Below are 17,412 nucleotides of genomic sequence, written 5' to 3'. Positions count from 1 at the left end.
ATATAAAAGAAAAAAGAAGCTTTGGGTTTGACTGCTTGTGTTTTCTGCCAGGCTAACATTATCCATGAAGGAAGAAATTTCAAAGCCTGGATTCTGCCTTGAAATAGAGCAAGGAAAAAGCAGAAGTAGAACAAATACCATTGAATGTCTTAAATTGTCTGCTGCAGAACAAAGCCAAAGTGTTTTTGGTGAAATTCAAGAGAATGGTAGATGGATATTTGTAATACTCACGTTGGCTAAAGGTGAATTTTAAAACTGTATTTTAGGAATTATTAATTACTCATTATCATGTTGAAAGAATCACTTTAATTGTACATTTTTACTTATGTCACCCGAAATTCTAGTAGATGATCTAGTGGTAGATTTGTGGTGGGACCACACTCAGTGTGATCTGTGAGGGTGTATCTGTGTGTTTCCTTATAAACTCTTACCTTGCAGTATAATTTTCTCCTAAGAGCTTAGCTGCTTTGAGAAATAAATTTAGAACTCAGGTGAGGTGTCTGTTAAATAAAACCACAGAAAGCCTGGAAAACAATTTTTCTAATATTCGAATCTACCTCCAATTTGCAGGATTTACCATAATTCTATTTCAAACTTGACCCAATCTCTCCATACAGATTTTTCATATGTGGCATGTTTTCTCAAATATTTTACTCTAAATACAAAGAAAGTTCCTTTGTGAAAAAAAACATATATTAAATCTTTTTCCTAACTGAGATGTTGGTCTAAAGCAATGTTTAAAATTAATGTAGAATTTTTTATTCTTTTTATAAGATCACTAAGACTACTTTTTGCCTAACAAAAAAAACGACCATTTACGGTAGGTAGGAAAGTGGATGGATAGATGTATTTTACATTAGGAAAGAGTAATAAATATTTAAGACTCATAGGCGTATCAACTGTGCTATATAGTTCGTGTGGAGTACCTTTTCCTAAAATTTTGATCACCTATTTTTTGCGGAAAAAAATGCCCAGGTAATGCAGTCACTAAGCAACCAATTGGATGCCTGTTTTCAAGGACAGTTACACACACACACATACACATATAATATGCTTGCATGTATTTACCAAGTGTTTCCAAAATGCTTTGAAATCCAAACACACTCTAGGAGTTAGCACTACTCTCAAATACGTCAAGGGCTCTGCAGTTCCCAGTAATAATCTGGATCAAAGGCCATTATGCATCCCCAGCTGGGCTCAACATCTGCTCTGAATATGTATTTACTAGTGAACACTTTAAGAATTTAGAGGCTAATCTGTAAGGACCAGATCAATTTGACCCGTGTTTTAATGTTCCTGTGTTTAATGCAATCTGTATTTGAACTCTTTGCTGACTCTCTGCACTTTTTCTTGAAGTTCCCGTCTAGTATTGAAGAGAAAAGGTGTGGGAGGATCCCTTTTTTATTAATTGTCTCATTTGGTTAACAGATGCAGTTTGATAAAGAGTAAGAAGTCTTCGCAGGTGAGAAGGGTCTCAGATGTGGGCTCTTTCCTTGGCTCTATCAACTTTATTACTGTTTTTGAAATAGACTCCCAACCTGTTATAGACAAATCGATTTCACTGCATGACTTATAGAAATGTTGGTTGTCTCTGGGGCTTGTATTTGGCTGGTATGACTGGTTATTAAAATAGAAATCCTTGGGTACCCTTAGAATTATCCTAAAACTCCCTCCCCCACCACCCTTCCACCACCCTTGGGACCCACTGACCTCCCCTGTACTCTAGCTCCATGACTGTGTCTGCTCTGATTGCTTTGGGGCCATCCAACAAGTTGTTAAATATTTTTCACATTATCTAAGTTCTTTTAATTATATTTGTTCTTCTGTGCTTAGAGATAGTAAGCCAAATTGATGGTAGGGTTACCAGAATATTCTTTGTCAAGTGAGCTGTTCTCCACTATGAAATGAATCTTTTAATTCAGGAAGTACATGACTTTGGAGACCCTACTAATGTTATCATCAGGGCAGACAGGAATTGGAAATTAGATCATGTACCTAGTTCTCCTCCACCCCGATTCTCATGATGACCCATGGAACTGGCACTCTCTGCTCCGCTGTGTAATGTGTACACTTTCTTCCCATCCCACTCTCATACACCTCACATTCAAACTGGTTTTCTTCGTTCAACTTGCCCTACCTAGGACATCCTGTGTTCACCTTCACAAATTCCTCCCATCCTTTTCTTTTATTGTGGTAAAAGTCACATAATATAAAACATACTATTTTAACCATATTTAACTGTACAGGTCAGTGGCATTCAGTACATTCACATTCTTGTGCAACTCTCACCATTATCCATCTCCCGAATTTTTCACCTTTCTAAACTGAAACTCTGTCCCCATTAAACACTAACTCCACTTTCCCCCCTCCACGCCCCCCTGCCAAGCCCCAGCCCCTGGCATCAACCAATGTACTTTCTGACTTTGTGAATTTGACTATTCTAGATACCTCATATAAGTGGAATCTAACAGTATTTGTCTGCACCTACTGTATACTGGAATGCATTTTTAAGGTTAATTTAATATATGTTCTACAAACAGATTGTACCTTTTTTCTTCCCCTGTGCTATACAGTAGGTTCTCATTAGCTATCTGTTCTATACATAGTAGTGTATATATGTCAATCCCAATCTCCCAATTTGTCCCACCCCCTCCCCTTTCCCCCTTTGGTGTCCATACGTTTGTTCTCTATGTCCATGTCTCTCCTCCCCTCCTTTTTATACAGTCCCTCCATCCATATGGCTCTGTGCTCATCCTTAGGACTCTGCTTTTGTCATTCAAAGAAATTGATTATCTAAACACATCACTGCTGATGTGATGTTTACTGCTATCATGAGAAGAAAAGACTTGTACCTAGTGAACTGGGTTTGGACTGTGGCATTCTGGAGTCAGGGTCCTCACCCGTCCTTTATTAGCCAACCCAAAAGACACTTTTTTTTTTTTTTTTGACGGTACGCGGGCCTCTCACTGTCGTGGCCTCTCCCGTTGCGGAGCGCAGGCTCCGGACGCGCAGGCTCAGCGGCCATGGCTCACGGGCCCAGCCGCTCCGCGGCATGTGGGATCTTCCCGGACCGGGGCACGAACCCGCGTCCCCTGCATCGGCAGGCGGACTCTCAACCACTGCGCCACCAGGGAAGCCCCAGCCGAAGTTTTTATACCATTATTTAGTGAGTTTAAGAGACTGTTCACATTGCCTGCTTGCATGGGGCAAGCAAGGAAGAATAAATCAATCTGCTTTAATTTTTCAGAACGGCTGGATTGGGTCCCAGATCATCAAGTTGTTATGGTACCTTCGTTTTGCTTTGGCCCCGGAGACACTGCTGAGTAATGTTCTTTAACCCAATTATATTCACGCTTCTCTCAAGTCCTCTTGTGTTCAATAAGGATAAACATTATTCAATGGCATATTACTTCTTTAAAAGGTTTCAAACAGCATGAACTTTAGATTCCATTTCTTCTAGCACCATCTATCAGCCACAGCTCACTGCCTGATACTTCACACCTCAAATATCTAAAATCTACTCACTATTTTCTCATTCAAGTTCATGTAAGAATCCATCATGCCAAATAAAATTTATCTCAGCTTATGGGTTTTCTCTGAGGGACCCCTAATATTCTGCCTCTGTCCATATTCTAGAAGGGTGGTTGTATAGCATAGTGTTCCTGTTCTGATATTTAAGAAAAATCATCAGAATATACAGGTTTGCTAAAAAGGACCCATACCACTTGAAGGAGAAACAGTAGCCAAGAGTTTGGGGGTGGAAATGGCAAAGATGTTGCTGGTTTTCAGAAATATCAGGACCATCTGCTATGTCAACAACATTTCTGCCACAGTCAGAACCAGCTGGTGAGAATAAAGGCTCGACAGGATCGCAGCCCCTGAGATGAGAGAAGTCAGTCTTCCTGACAGGGGAAAGCTTGTTTTGGAAGGGGTTTGACAGTTAGGGGAGACAGCGAGTGGGGAGCTGCAGGCCCCAACAAGGTCTGTGTTTGCAAACACAACGTAGATCATACGACTGATGAGGGCTGTTTGTCCTGGCCTTGTCTCAAGAACACCTTAGTCACACACATGGCGTTTATAGAAGTAAGGTGCCATATTACTCACTGGAACGCCTTGTCCACACCTTGACTGGAGATGTTATGGGGCCTCAATAAATTGGAGTCTCTACTCTTCTTGGAGTTGTCCTGGGAGAGCATGAGAAAGCAGTAAATGAAGGCTGGCCATTGTGGTGTGGAGGATTATCTTGAGACTATTCTGAGCCGTGGTGCGTTTGCCTACGTGAAGAAGCAGTGGGTCAGACGACTCACTGGGGGAAGTGAAGAAGGCTCTCCCAAGAAAACATTCCCTAAGCTATGTCTGAGCAGAAAACATTCCTGTCACCATTTACTTCCTCCTGGCCCCAAATATCCATCCACTTGTCACCAAAAATTCATGATTTGGGTTTAATCTAAGGGCCTCATGAAGAATGCCATCATCATTTCAAGGTAGACAGAATGTCATGGGATAAAAGGTAAAACAAAGACCTGCATTAGATCAGGTGTATCATTAAGGTCTGATAAAGTGGAAAAGATGTGATTCAATTTTACTTTGGTTTCAATTCTGTAGAATTGGTATGATCTTGCCATTTTTAGGTCTAATCTATTATGGTATGACAGTCGTTACCTTTAGCTTCTTTCAAACCTGTATAAATATAATAATTAGGAATATGTTGCAGAGATTTTGTGTGTATGTGTGTGTGTGTAACTGTTCCTCTGGCTTTCAGTCCAACTATTGACAAGTGCTGTTTTGTTGTACTGTCCTATGGCAATGGTTTTTCAAGAAAATTTAGCAAGTGACAGTCTCCATTTTAGTACATCTTAGGTAATCTCCTAAAAACTAAAATGACTTTTCCTATATAATGACAGAATGGTCCATCCTCCCAATTTGACTTTATTTATACAGGTAATTCTCAGAATCCTCACAGTAGCCAGTTTCCAAGACAGCTCCCTTGAATAATCCATAAGATCACTTTTATTGCACTGTAGTCCAAATGTGAATCTTGCAGAGATTTTTTTTCATGGCAGTTCATAAACATTCTAGTTCCTTTTTAGCTAGACTTGTCACTAACAAAGCAGTTACAGTCAACATTTGCAAGGTGGCTATCAAAACTGAATTCTGTTCCTCCATACTAAAGATATTTATGTACTTATTAAAACAACTACTCAGATTCATTAAGTACAGCTATAAATCTTCCTCCTGAAATGGTGATTCTGCTATCTTCAAGTTTCTGCAGAAGCACAGTGCTAACTGCTGCAGGTTGACTTTAGCCTAGAGGCAGACTGCTACAGAGACCGTATGGTAGCGTAGATAGAGTGTGAAAAGAATCCACCCCCCCCAGTCTGCCCTGAGGTCCCAGGCAACCTTGAGCAAGTCATTTGGGCTTTTCTTTGCATTTCAGAGTTTCTTTCTACAACAATGGAAAAATCCTTGCATCTTCTCTCTTTGTAAGAATCATTCTAATATTGCCTTAATTTCTTCCTATTATATACATTTTTATTATTGTTTTCCTATTTAATTTCCCTTATGATATGACCATCCAACATTCCTGGGTAACTGTGTGATTATGTCAGAGAATCAGAGGACATTTATGCTTTGGGCAGGAAGCTGGATTAGAATAATTAGGCAACTGTTAAGGCCTATGATTCTCCTTCATTTCTCACGCTTCATTGAAATGTTACAATATTTTCTTCATGGCCTTCTTTTTTTCATATCTGCTCCATGCCCCTTCCTCAGTCTTCTTTTATATAATCCACATTTGTTTTTAATATTTCAAACTTCCTAAACAGAAGAAAGGGCTACAGATTACTGAGTTCTAGCATATGGGAGATGATTTATTCATTCAGCAAGCATGTAATCAATAACAGAGTTGAAGGACTGTCAGACAAAAATAGGACAAAGTTAGGAGAGTTTCAAAGAGAAAAATTTGTGACTCAGCATAAATTTTTTCTTCCCATGTCGACTTGCTTAAATGTGAGACATGTAGGATAGAGAGCATTGCTTTGCTAGAAGAAGGCCATGTGCTGAAAAAGAAGCAAATTCTGGGTACTACCACAACCTGCATGCAACTACCCTAGCTGTACAGGCTGTGCCAGCAGAATCACTGGCTTCTCCAATAGGGCTGTCAGAACAGGCCTGATGGCATCAGGCAGTGATACCAGTGGACCCTGTTCAGCTATTGGTAAGGAGGTTCCCTGGCTATGATGTGAAGTCAGATTTCAAGATTTTGGTACATTATCCCATCCTCAACAGCACCCTAACCGGTGGCTAGAGAACCACCACCACCACCATTGCCCTCCTTCTCAGTGAAAAAGGACTGCCTAGAAATGGGGATAGTATCTGCCCCAACATACCTGGGTTCTGGCCCTATCCTAGTTTTAGAAAGAAACTGAGATTCTGGGTAGTATAACCAAGCAGACTACTGAGAAAAGAAAAGGGAAAAAAGCAGCCCCTGACATCCAGAAGGTGGCCTTGCACACACAGCTAGGTCATGTTATTTTCCAATTGGACATCAGCAATCTCACAGAATACCAACATCAGACAAGGTTACTCTGAGACCAAGATAAAGTAAGACAAAACAAGCCTACTTCATAATCTTGTCTAAGCGCAGATAAAACTGAGGTCACTGTACCACCCATAAAATACCAAACACCCCTTCTCTTGGCCACAATGAGTGGCTGCTCCTTCTTTACTAGTTTGCCCTGTCTATAGGTAAGATTTCTTGATACCCGATTGTAGAACTGCCCCTGCTCTCTGACAGCATCCAATCTAGAGTGAACGCCCTGCTTTTTTAGACCTTCCCTCATATCACTCAACCATAGCCCAGATCCTCGAAGACAGTGGTCCCCAACCTTTTTGGCATCATGAACTGGTTTCCTGGAAGACAATTTTTCCACGGACAGGGGACAGGGATGGTTTCAGGATGATTCAAGCTCATTACATTTATTGTGCACTTTATTTCTATTATTATTACACTGTAATATATAATGAAAGAATTATACAACTTACCATAATGTAGAATCAGTGGGAGCCCTGAGCTTGTTTTCCTGCAACTGGATGGTCCCATCTAGGGGTGATGGGAGACAGTGATACCTGAAGTGTGTGACTTATGTCCAGTCTACTCCGTAATCTCATTTTTGTTGCTGTCACTGCAGAAAACCCTGCTTCACAAAGACAGGATGTTGGAAATGGAAGCAGGCTTTTCAGTGCTTTTGTGGCAATCTCAGGATATTCCACCTTGACTTTAATCCAGAACGTATGGAGATTTGAAGTTGTCTCAAACATACTTTTAAGGCCACCGTCATTTGCGATCTCAAGCAGTTGATCCTCTTCTAGCACGGACAAAGTTGATTCACCTGGCTTATTCACAAATGGGTTGCAGATCCATTCCTTCCCAGATCGGGGGTCTTTTGTGGTTGGGAAGTAATGCTCAATCTCTTTTGAAAGCTGAGATAGGTGATCATGCACCAGCTGGGAGAAAGAAGGCCCTGGCTCAGTCTCTTTCAAAATCTCTGCTAATGTTTGAAACATGACAAAAATCCCAACGTTCACTCGTCGCCCCCATAATTCCAGTTTGGCTTTGAATGCAGCCACTTTATCTGCCAACTTGAACACAGTTGTCATTCCCCTCTGAAGTGACAGACTGAGCTCGTTGAGCAGGTTGAATATGTCACACAAGTAAACAAGTTTTATGACCCACTCTGTGTCACTGAAATGTGCTGCCAGTGGTGACTGTTTTTCTAAAAGAAATCTCTGGAGTGGCTCTCGTAACTTAAAAGCTCTGGCCAGTGATCTACCTTCAGAAAGCCATCTCACTTCTGTGTATAAGAGAAGACGTATGTGCTCTGTATCCATCTCCTCACAGAGCTGTGTGAACAGATGTGAGTTAAGAGCATGTACTTTAATGTTGTTGATAATTTTAATCACATCCTGCAAAATGTTGCTAAGTTCAGGTAACATTTTTCGGCTAGCCAGCATTTCTCTATGGATGACATAGTGCGTAGACTCACATTCAGAAGCAACCTCTTTGACCTGAGTAGTGAAACCAGAAAGCCGTCCAGTCATGGCAGCCACTCTGTCCGTGCATATACCCACACAAAATGACCAATTCAGTTTTCCTCATATGTAATCATTCAAAGACTTGAACACTTCTGCAGCTGTGGTGTTGGCTGGCAACAAAAGTGCCACATAACATATCCTCATCACATCCTCCTGAAAAATATATCGCACAAAAACAAGCACTGTTGCCTTGATGCCAACCTCAGTAGACTAGTCAACCTGGATTATGTACCATGGTGACTCATTAATCCTCTCTAACAATTGTGCCTCAATATCCTTTGCTATTTCATCGATTCGTCTAGTTATGGTGCTATCCTAAAGAGGAACACGTGCCACCTTTTGAACTGCAGCCTCTGCTAAAAGTTCACGACAAATGTCCTTAGCAGCAGGCAGGATCAACTCTTCACCAATAGTAAAGGGCTTCTTAGCTTTAGCAATGTGGTCAGCCACTGAGAATGATGCTCTCTGTGCAGATACATTTGATGAAGTGGTGGCCTTCAATAATTGCTTCTGTTCTTCCTGTTCATGTTTTTTTTTTGAAAAACTCTGAAGTCTTGTTTTAATACAGGGTGCTTGGTCTCCATGTGGCAAAACTACTCCAGAAAGTAGAGCTGATGTCACAGTTCTGGCTGAAATTGGAATCTTTAGGGTAACAGGAAACACTACTTGGGCCTGCCGTGGGGAGTTAGGGAAAGAAGAAGCAAAGAGGGAAGGAAGCAGCAATTAGTGAGCTGAGCTGTTTTTATAATACTCAAAAAGCCATGTAATGTTATAGGCAAGGACCTTTATAATCAGAACTATCAAATCTGTCAACCACCCAGAGATACATTAAAGAAAACCAAAAATAATGATATTACTGTTGCTAGAATCTAGGAAAACCTTAAGAAAGCCTATCTATGAGGTCATTTATACAGTATCCTTTTTATTTAGTTTTATGCTCTCTTGCTTTCACTCTCTCTCTTTCATACACACAATACCTTGTTATCAGTGTATCTTTATTTTTTTCTATTTTCAAGCCTTTTATACTTATTCTCAAGGCTAGGTGTTCTAACTTGTTTTATTTTCTGCTGAAAGCAGTAGTTCTTGACTTTGGTAGTTATGTATTAAAATCCCCTGGGGAACATCAAAAAAAAAAAAGTTGTGTCTAGGACATACCCCAGACCAATTCAGTTAGAATCTCTGGAGTGAAACTCTGATATCAGTCCGATGTTTTGTTTTGTTTTATTGTCTTTCTCTTATGCACAGGTGACTCCAATGTACAGCCAAGATTGAGACCCACTGGCTTAGAGTTTCTGCCTTAGCTTTGCTAAGAGTCTCCTTATTTAACTGGTGAGTTCTTTTCCAAAGAACAGACCATACCCTTCAGCCATACTCCTCTAACACAATTCTTGACTTGCCTAGATCCCACCTAGGGGCTTAATTTGAGAGTGCTGGGGTTGGCTCAGTCACCTGTATTGAGCACTGAACTTCCACCAGGTACACAGGGGGGATATTTAAAATAAGAACAGTTCATATCAACCAGTTAGAATAGGTGATGGCAGCTGTGCTGGGGGATTTGTGGGAAGAGGGTCAGAGAGACGTCCAAATGTGCCAAATATCAAATCTTAATTGCTGGATGAAGGTGAGGCACAAGGGACCCTAAGAAGTGGTCTGGGAAGTCAGGGCAGTCAAGTGTCATTTGGAGGACCTGCCACAGTGATCTTCAACCAGCAAAGAAGCATTTTCATGCTTTAACATCTGGTGCAGGCTTTCCTGTGAGTATGACCAGAATATCAGCACTCCACGAGCCTGCAGCTAGAGTAGCACCTGTCACTCTTGTGTAGCAACTATATATTTGCTATTTGAGAATGCATATCATGTGCTCAATAGATGCTTGATAAATGAATGAAAAATGCATGAACTTAAATGCAGAGAGCCCTTTTATTCTTTCTCACAATCTTTAAAAATATTTTCTCTTTTAGACCATAGCCACCATCTTAGTATCTTTATAACTGTAAAGACCATGAAGAATATCATAACGGCTTTTTTTGAATATTGAGCATACTGTGTGGTATTATAAGGAAGAGCAGAAAGTATAAGATAAGATTTCAGAGTTCTAGGTGCTTATGGATACCAGGTTAGACCCTTGGTGCCATTTCATCTCATGGTCTTACCAGGCCCTACGGAATCAGCACCCAGAGGGAGCATCTACAATGACAGCATCTCAGGTCCCACGGCTGGCTACTGGGGAAGGACAATTGGGGGCATGAAGACTTTTCTTTTACCCTCTTCCTTATAAATAACTTCTTATTCATAGGCACAAGAGATGAAATTTCCTGATCTATATCAAGCTATATGTTGCTTGATATACATTATTTTAAGAGGCACCTCTTGATCCAATTACTTAACATAGCAGTGGAAGCCAAGGTCAGAAGATTCAACCATCCTAACTCCAGTCATTAGTTCACATTATTTTTCATGCCTCCCTCTTGAAGAAAATTAAACCAAAGCCACCAGTAGGTAAAAAGCAGAAATAAGAACTGCATTTTATTCCATAGACAGAGCCCACAGTGAGCAAACATTTATACAGTGAGCATACATTTTAGCATTTCAGAAGTCTTAAAGTGATTTATTGATTCCAAAAATGTCCTAATTTTAAAGAACCTAGGCAAACAATTTTTCATTATATTTAAAATATATGGTTAATATATTTGATTTGTTTTAAATATTTGATATCCCCACAAGGATTCATATGATACACACATTTTAATCAGTCTTGAGAATTAATAATGATAATATTTGTTACTGTGAAATATCCACCCAAAGCTCTCATGGGCATACAGTGCCCAAAACAAGTGTGGTCGTTGGCCAGGACCCTAACTTTAAGGATTACTTTCCTGGACTTTCTCCAAACGGTGCCTCCTATCTTGATTTTTGGTCCAATGCACCTTCTCTTTATCCTAGAGTGTTTGTTTGCTACAGTGGCATTAAAATTTTTTACAATTAGTTAATATCCAACACAGATCCATGAAGATAAATACTGGTCTATCCTATCAATGACCAAAATAAATTACTCAGTTTTCCATTGCACAGGAAAAGTCCACTTTCATGTTGGTATCAGGAAACACATTGAATGACCAAAATTTCATCATATAACTACAGGGTATTATTGTAGGAAGCTCTTATCATTCAGGGACTTAATTTGATGGTTGGTATTCTTTATGATAAATGTCTGCATAATATTAGGTTTTGCTCCAGTTATTTGAATACCCAGTGGAAGCCTAACATTCTATTAAGGTCAATCTTCTGTGAGTTTAAGTTTTTTTTAATGTATTCTTCCTTTGCTATCTCTCTATGTTTGATTACTGTGAACACCTGTGTCTACAGGACACAGCTGGATGAATTTGCAGCTGGAATGATACATAAGCAGAAAAATATGCTGGGAATTCATATGAAGAGATAAAGCTTTCAATGAAAGGCCCAGCTAGCATAGAATAGTTATGTTGAGAAATCTAACTCACAGAAGAAGAACTGGCTCCATGCAGAAGGAGTAAAGCATTTAAGTAAAAAGGATGGAAAGTAAACTCAAGCCCGTTCCTGGCCAGCCCCACTGTTGAAGTGATCTGAACTGAGGAATCAGGATGGAATGAGGCACTGGGACTTGTCTGCAGTGTTAGCTGTCAACTAGTCATGTGAGACAAGGGGATTTGCAAGTGGAGGCAAGGCACAGCAGGCTGAGAGCAAACACCCAGAAACCTAGGGCATGGATTAGAATGAAATGGCAACAATAGGCTCCCCAGCTCAGCAACTGAGCTATCAGAGTAAGTACTACAGCCCACACCCAACCTGAACCCCAGTTGGGTCACACAAAGAAGGCAGTCACTGATGGAACTGTAAAAAGATGCTCTTGTCTAACATGTAAGGGTCCGTTTACCTCCGGGCACTGAAACATCAAAAACGGCAGCCTGAAGAATATTTCCAGAACCTCTTGGCTACTTACTGAGGGAACAGCCAAGAGATCCATATGACAAATAAGTTAGCAAGGAGAATGAAAAAGATGGTAACAGAAAAAATGCAAGGTCTCAGGACTTACTGATTGTTGTGTCCTGTTAGTAAATCAGATCAGTTCTAGGGCATATTTGCACTCCGTCAAGACCAAATTCTCAAATGCAATAAAATTGAACCAGACTCAAAATAAATCAGACTTAAGAAGACAAAATTTAAAAAATTGAATGATAAAACCAGATGCAATGCCATTGCAGCTTAGATGCATCAACTCATTAATTTATTCATGGAGCAAACATTTGTTGAGCAAATAACATGTGGTAGGCATTTTTCTAAACACCAGCGGACAAGACACAGAGATTTCTAATGGTGTGGGGGGCAAAAAAAATTAACAATAAAAATACAGAATAATTCCAGATATTGTTTGTCACAGAAGGATAACAAAGTGGGTTCATGTGTTAGAGATTGACTGTGGAGGGGAAGTGAGAGGACTTCTTTAAATAGAGTGGTCAGAATAGGCCTTTCCCAGAAGGGGTAGTTTTTGACTGAGACCTGAATGGTGGGAAGGAGCTGGCAGAAGAAAGAGTTCCAAGCATAGAGTGAAGCAGTATCTGCTGCTTAGGGTTCAAGCACGTTTGGATGTGTTTGATGAACTCATTTTCAGGTCCAAGAGATCCCAGTGTCTATGATTACATCTGCTCATAGCCCTTGGTGTTTGGCTAAGAGAGACAGGAACAAAGACCTGGTAAAAAGCAATGGAAGCATTGAGGAGGACTGAACAGTGTCTGTTCCCCAGCGTGGGTCCAGAGACCACCATCTGAGACAAACGAAAACACCTGCTGCAGGTCAAAGATGGAGGAAGGCACTGTTTTCCAAGGGGCTCATGAGACACAAAGGAACACCATCTAGGGGACAAAGCACATTCCAGTGTAGAGGAGGGGCATACCCTCTATTTTTTGGGGGGAAGCACGGTATATTTCAGGCTCATTGTAGACAAAAGGGAAAACAACACCACTCTGACACCATGAGGGATTCAGAAAGTGTAGACATCAGCATATTCATTAAGGGCCCCCCTATTGAGATGGTAAGAACTGCAACTCTCAAGAACTCTGGGGGAAGGATACTCCCCAAATGAGCTAGAGTAGAGGAGCAGGAGTAGACTGTTTACAAACATGTATATGACACCTGACTCCTAGAAGTATTTGCGGTCCACAAGAGAAACAGGGATTTGAGTTAGTAAAGCATGTATGTTACCACATTCCCAGCCCTAAAATCCCCTAGAAATTCACCCTCTTCTCTGAATCTTCCCTTCACTTTTTTGTACCCCTGAGGATACAGTTTTTCCTGCTTCTCCAAGGGGTGGCCTTGATAACATTGGGTCTGCAGGTAGGGTAGGTGTCCTCATTGTTCTCTGTTGCCTCTTTCAGACAACTCTAATCCCTTTTTCCTAACCCCCATCTCCAGCATCAATAACATGTAATTATCAGTGTTATGGACTCAAATGTGTCCCTCCAAATTCATATGCTGAATTCCTAACCCCCAGTACCTCAAAATGCAACTGTATTTGGAGACTGGGTCTTTAAAGAGGTAATTAAGGTTAAATGAGGACTTTAGGGTGATCCCTAATTCTATATGACTGGTGTCCTTATAAGAGGAAATTTGGACACAGACACACACAGAGGAAAGACCATGTGAAGACAAAGGGAAAAGATAGTCATCTACAAGCCAAGTAAAGAGGTTTCAGTAGAAACCAACTCTGCTGATGGACACCTTGATCTCAGATATCTAGCTTCCAGAACTGTGAGAAGATATGTCAGTTGTTTAAGCCACTCAGCCTATGGTATCTGTTCTGGTGTCCCTAGCTGACTAATACAATCAGATACTCATCTTCCTTGCTTCTGTTTATCTGTAGCCATCTTTGAAATTTTTTATTCTTAATTTCGTCTTGTTCCTCTCTCCTATACAACCTCTGTCTCAGTCTTTGGTGATTTCTAGAACTATATGCATGATCCTTCCAACACCTCAGCTTCCCAGGTCCTTGTTCCTCTCTCTGACCCAGTCACCCACTCCCAAGGTCATCATAGATCAGAACTCCTGAGCAGAGAGCTACTCTGCCCTCAAAGAGGCTGAGAATTGTGTGAGCCTGCAAAGCCCTCAGCCAATCACTACTGGCTTCAGGCCAGATTACTGTACAGATATGCTATAAACTGTCACCACTTTCTATGTGACCACAACCGGAAAACGTGCTAGAAGGCACTGCACTAGATCTTATCACTACTAATAAGAGCACCCCATTCACAGCCTCACCTCAACAATGACTTTTTTACAAATCACCACCTCCCATTGTTCTGGCCTCCTTTCTCTAGTTACCTAAATCCAGAAATTTTTTACCCCATTAGGGCCTACATGCTATTGAAACTTCCAAAATTAGTATTGGTTGAATAAATGAATAAATAGATGAATTTTTAGTGTCATCCCACCTTCTCTTTAACCCTTCTTTTTCCCGAAAGTCATGAGATTAGGATGGGGCTATTTGTGTTTCACTGAGGAAAGTGTGACTTTCCTAATACATATAGGGCAAAGGAATTAATCTCAAATTAGAATTATAATCTGTGGGACACAGCCTGAGAGCTAGGAAGCCCTCAGAGCAGCCCCACTCCACCTCTTCTCATGCTGCTCATCATGATTATCAAAACGGCATCAGGACTTCGTTTTTAGGGTTCTGAATATTTTTTTAGATGTTGCTCATCACAGCTGTTAACAAAAGCAAGTATTTTGCACTTGTCTTCAAGGACAGTGTGAAGCAACTGACGTTATTCTGCAGAGGGTTGTCCATGTTTTATTTAAAGATTAGATGTGACAGTAAATTTGGAAAAAAATCCACTCAACGTGGATAGGGAAAAGTTCAATAGTCTACAGAAAATGTTGCAATCTGCTCAGATGTCCTATTATTACCTATCTACTATCTTCAAAAATGTATAACTTCTTTCTTCTAAAGTTTTATATATGTATCTTCAAACTCTCCTGCTCAAATAATCTCACTGAGCTATGAAATTATAACTCTTGGCAACACCATCAGAATTCACAATGACTGCAGCTTCACTGTCAAGATCAATGTTCTGTCTTTCACCAGCCATTGACCAGAAGGCTGTCACCCACATGGTTGCTTAAAGCTCTGTCTCTTTAGTTACCCTCATCTTACCCCCTCCTCCTCCAAATTACAGAGACTTCTCTGTTCTTGTTTTCCTCATTCCTCCATTCTCGTAACTATTTTACTTTTAATTCCCCAGAGTCTAGAAAATATATGCCTTGTGGAGAGAATATGTTCCAAAAATATTAAAAAGAATTACTGTATATCATCATGCAGCCTACTAGGATTTTTTAAAAAAGAATTTAATGTGTATTCATATCTCAGAGAGATATTTATATATAGCTAAAACTACATATGGTTTTATGGCTGTTACTAGCACTTGGTTCTTACTTTACAACACTTATTATGGTATATTACAGTCAACAATTTAGGTGTCTGTTTCCCAACTAAACAATAAGTTCTTCAAGGGAAAGTACAAGGTCTTATTCTTATTCATATCCAAAAGAATCTTGCCAAGAGTCAAGCACTTAGAATAAGCTGAATAACTATTTTTTTCAGTGGAAAAGGCTACATGAAGTTATTTTAATTTGTGTGTGTGTTAATGTAAAAAAAAACTGGCTGTTGAGTTCTACCTTCAGGAAAGTAAATAAATACATAGACTAAAATTCTATTTTAGGAATTTTTTAAAAAGACCTACAACCAAAAATATTTCATTGCAGAAGTAGAGAAGCAATCAGAAACATGTGAAACAGTCACTCTAAAAGTGGCTTTGGAAGCTGGGCTTTGAAATCATTGGTAAAACTGCATTGTCACCAAGAATAGAACAAGAGATCAAAAGTTGCTAAAAAAGCACAATGTGTAATGCATGTTTGAATCACTATGCTTAAGGTCAAAACATTTCTCTTCTAGTTTACTATACATATATATGTGTGCTATGTATATATATACTTCACACACACACACACACACACACACACACACACACACACACACACACACACACACTTTCCTAATTTCAAGTGTAGTCTTCAGGTCAGTCACAAATATTTATACTCAACTATCCCAAGTCACTTTGAGAAGAAAAATAATTGATTGCACTAGTGAAAAAAACTGCCATTTTTTTGTTGTTGTTGCTGTTTTTAATTGGAGTATAGTTGTTTTACAATGTTGTGTTAGTTTCTACTGTAGAGTGAAGTAGAATTCCCTGTGCTATACAGCAGGTTCTCATTAGTTATCTATTTTATATATATTAGTGTATATATGTCAATCCCAATCTCCCAATTCATCCCACCTGTCCTTTCCCCCCTTGGTGTCCATATGTTTGTTCTCTACATCTGTGTCTCCGTTTCTTCCTTGCAAACTGGTTCATCTGTACCATCTTTCTAGATTTCACATATATGCATTAATATATGATATTTTTCTCTTTCTGACTTACTTCACTCTGTATGACAATCTCTAGGTCCATCCACATCTCTACAAATGACCCAGTTTTGTTCCTTTTTATGGCTGAGTAATATTCCATAGTATATATGTACCACATCTTCTTTATCCATTCGTCTGTCAATGGGCATTTAGGTTGCTTCCATGACCTGGCTATTGTAAATAGTGCTGCAATGAATATTGGGATGCATGTATCTTTTTGATTTATGGTTTTCTCTGGGTATATGCCCAGTAGTGGATTGCTGGGTCATCTGATAATACTATTTTTAGTATTTTAAGGAACCTCCATACTGTTCTCCATAGTGGCTGTATCAATTTACATTCCCACTGACAGTGCAAGAGGGTTCCCTTTTCTCCACACCCTCTCCAGCATTTATTGTTTGTAGATTTTCTGATGATGGCCATTCTGACCAATGTGAGGTGATACCTCATTGTAGTTTTGATTTGCATTTCTCTAATAATTAGTGATGTTGAGCAGCTTTTCATGTGCCTCTTGGCCATCTGTATGTCTTCTTTGGAGAAATGTCTATTTAGGTCTTCCACCCATTTTTCTGATTGGGTTGTTTGTTTTTTTTGATATTAAGCTGCATGAGCTGTTTGTATATTTTGGAGATGAATCCATTGTCCGTTGATTTGTTTGTAAATATTTTTCTCATTCTGAGGGTTGTCTTTTTGTCTTGTTTATGGTTTCCTTTGCTGTGCAAAAGCTTTGAAGTTTCATTAGGTCCCATTTGTTTATTTTTGTTTTTATTTCCATTACTCTAGGAGGTGGATCAAAAAAGATCTTGCTGTGATTTATGTCA

The 17,412-nt window shown here is 39.8% G+C and overlaps 1 protein-coding gene across 5 annotated transcripts in view; it reads right to left on the bottom strand.

Annotated features, from left to right (window-relative positions):
- LOC114486964 (SCAN domain-containing protein 3-like) overlaps positions 1–17,412 on the bottom strand; it is a 332,132-nt gene that overhangs the window by 142,471 nt on the left and 172,249 nt on the right. For all 5 annotated transcript variants that reach the window (XR_008617933.1, XM_055086238.1, XM_055086244.1 and 2 more), the window contains one exon: positions 7,045–8,766. Coding sequence is in view for 4 of the 5 variants with exons in the window: in XM_055086238.1 (XP_054942213.1) it covers positions 7,057–8,100 (1,044 nt within the window). In the remaining variant the exon portion in view is untranslated. The remainder of the gene's footprint in view (positions 1–7,044; positions 8,767–17,412) is intronic.

This window comes from Physeter macrocephalus, chromosome 1 (genome assembly GCF_002837175.3).
Source record: "Physeter macrocephalus isolate SW-GA chromosome 1, ASM283717v5, whole genome shotgun sequence".
NCBI lineage: Eukaryota > Metazoa > Chordata > Mammalia > Artiodactyla > Physeteridae > Physeter > Physeter macrocephalus.
Note: the sequence above shows the minus strand (reverse complement) of the source record. Positions and strands in the feature narration are given on the sequence as shown.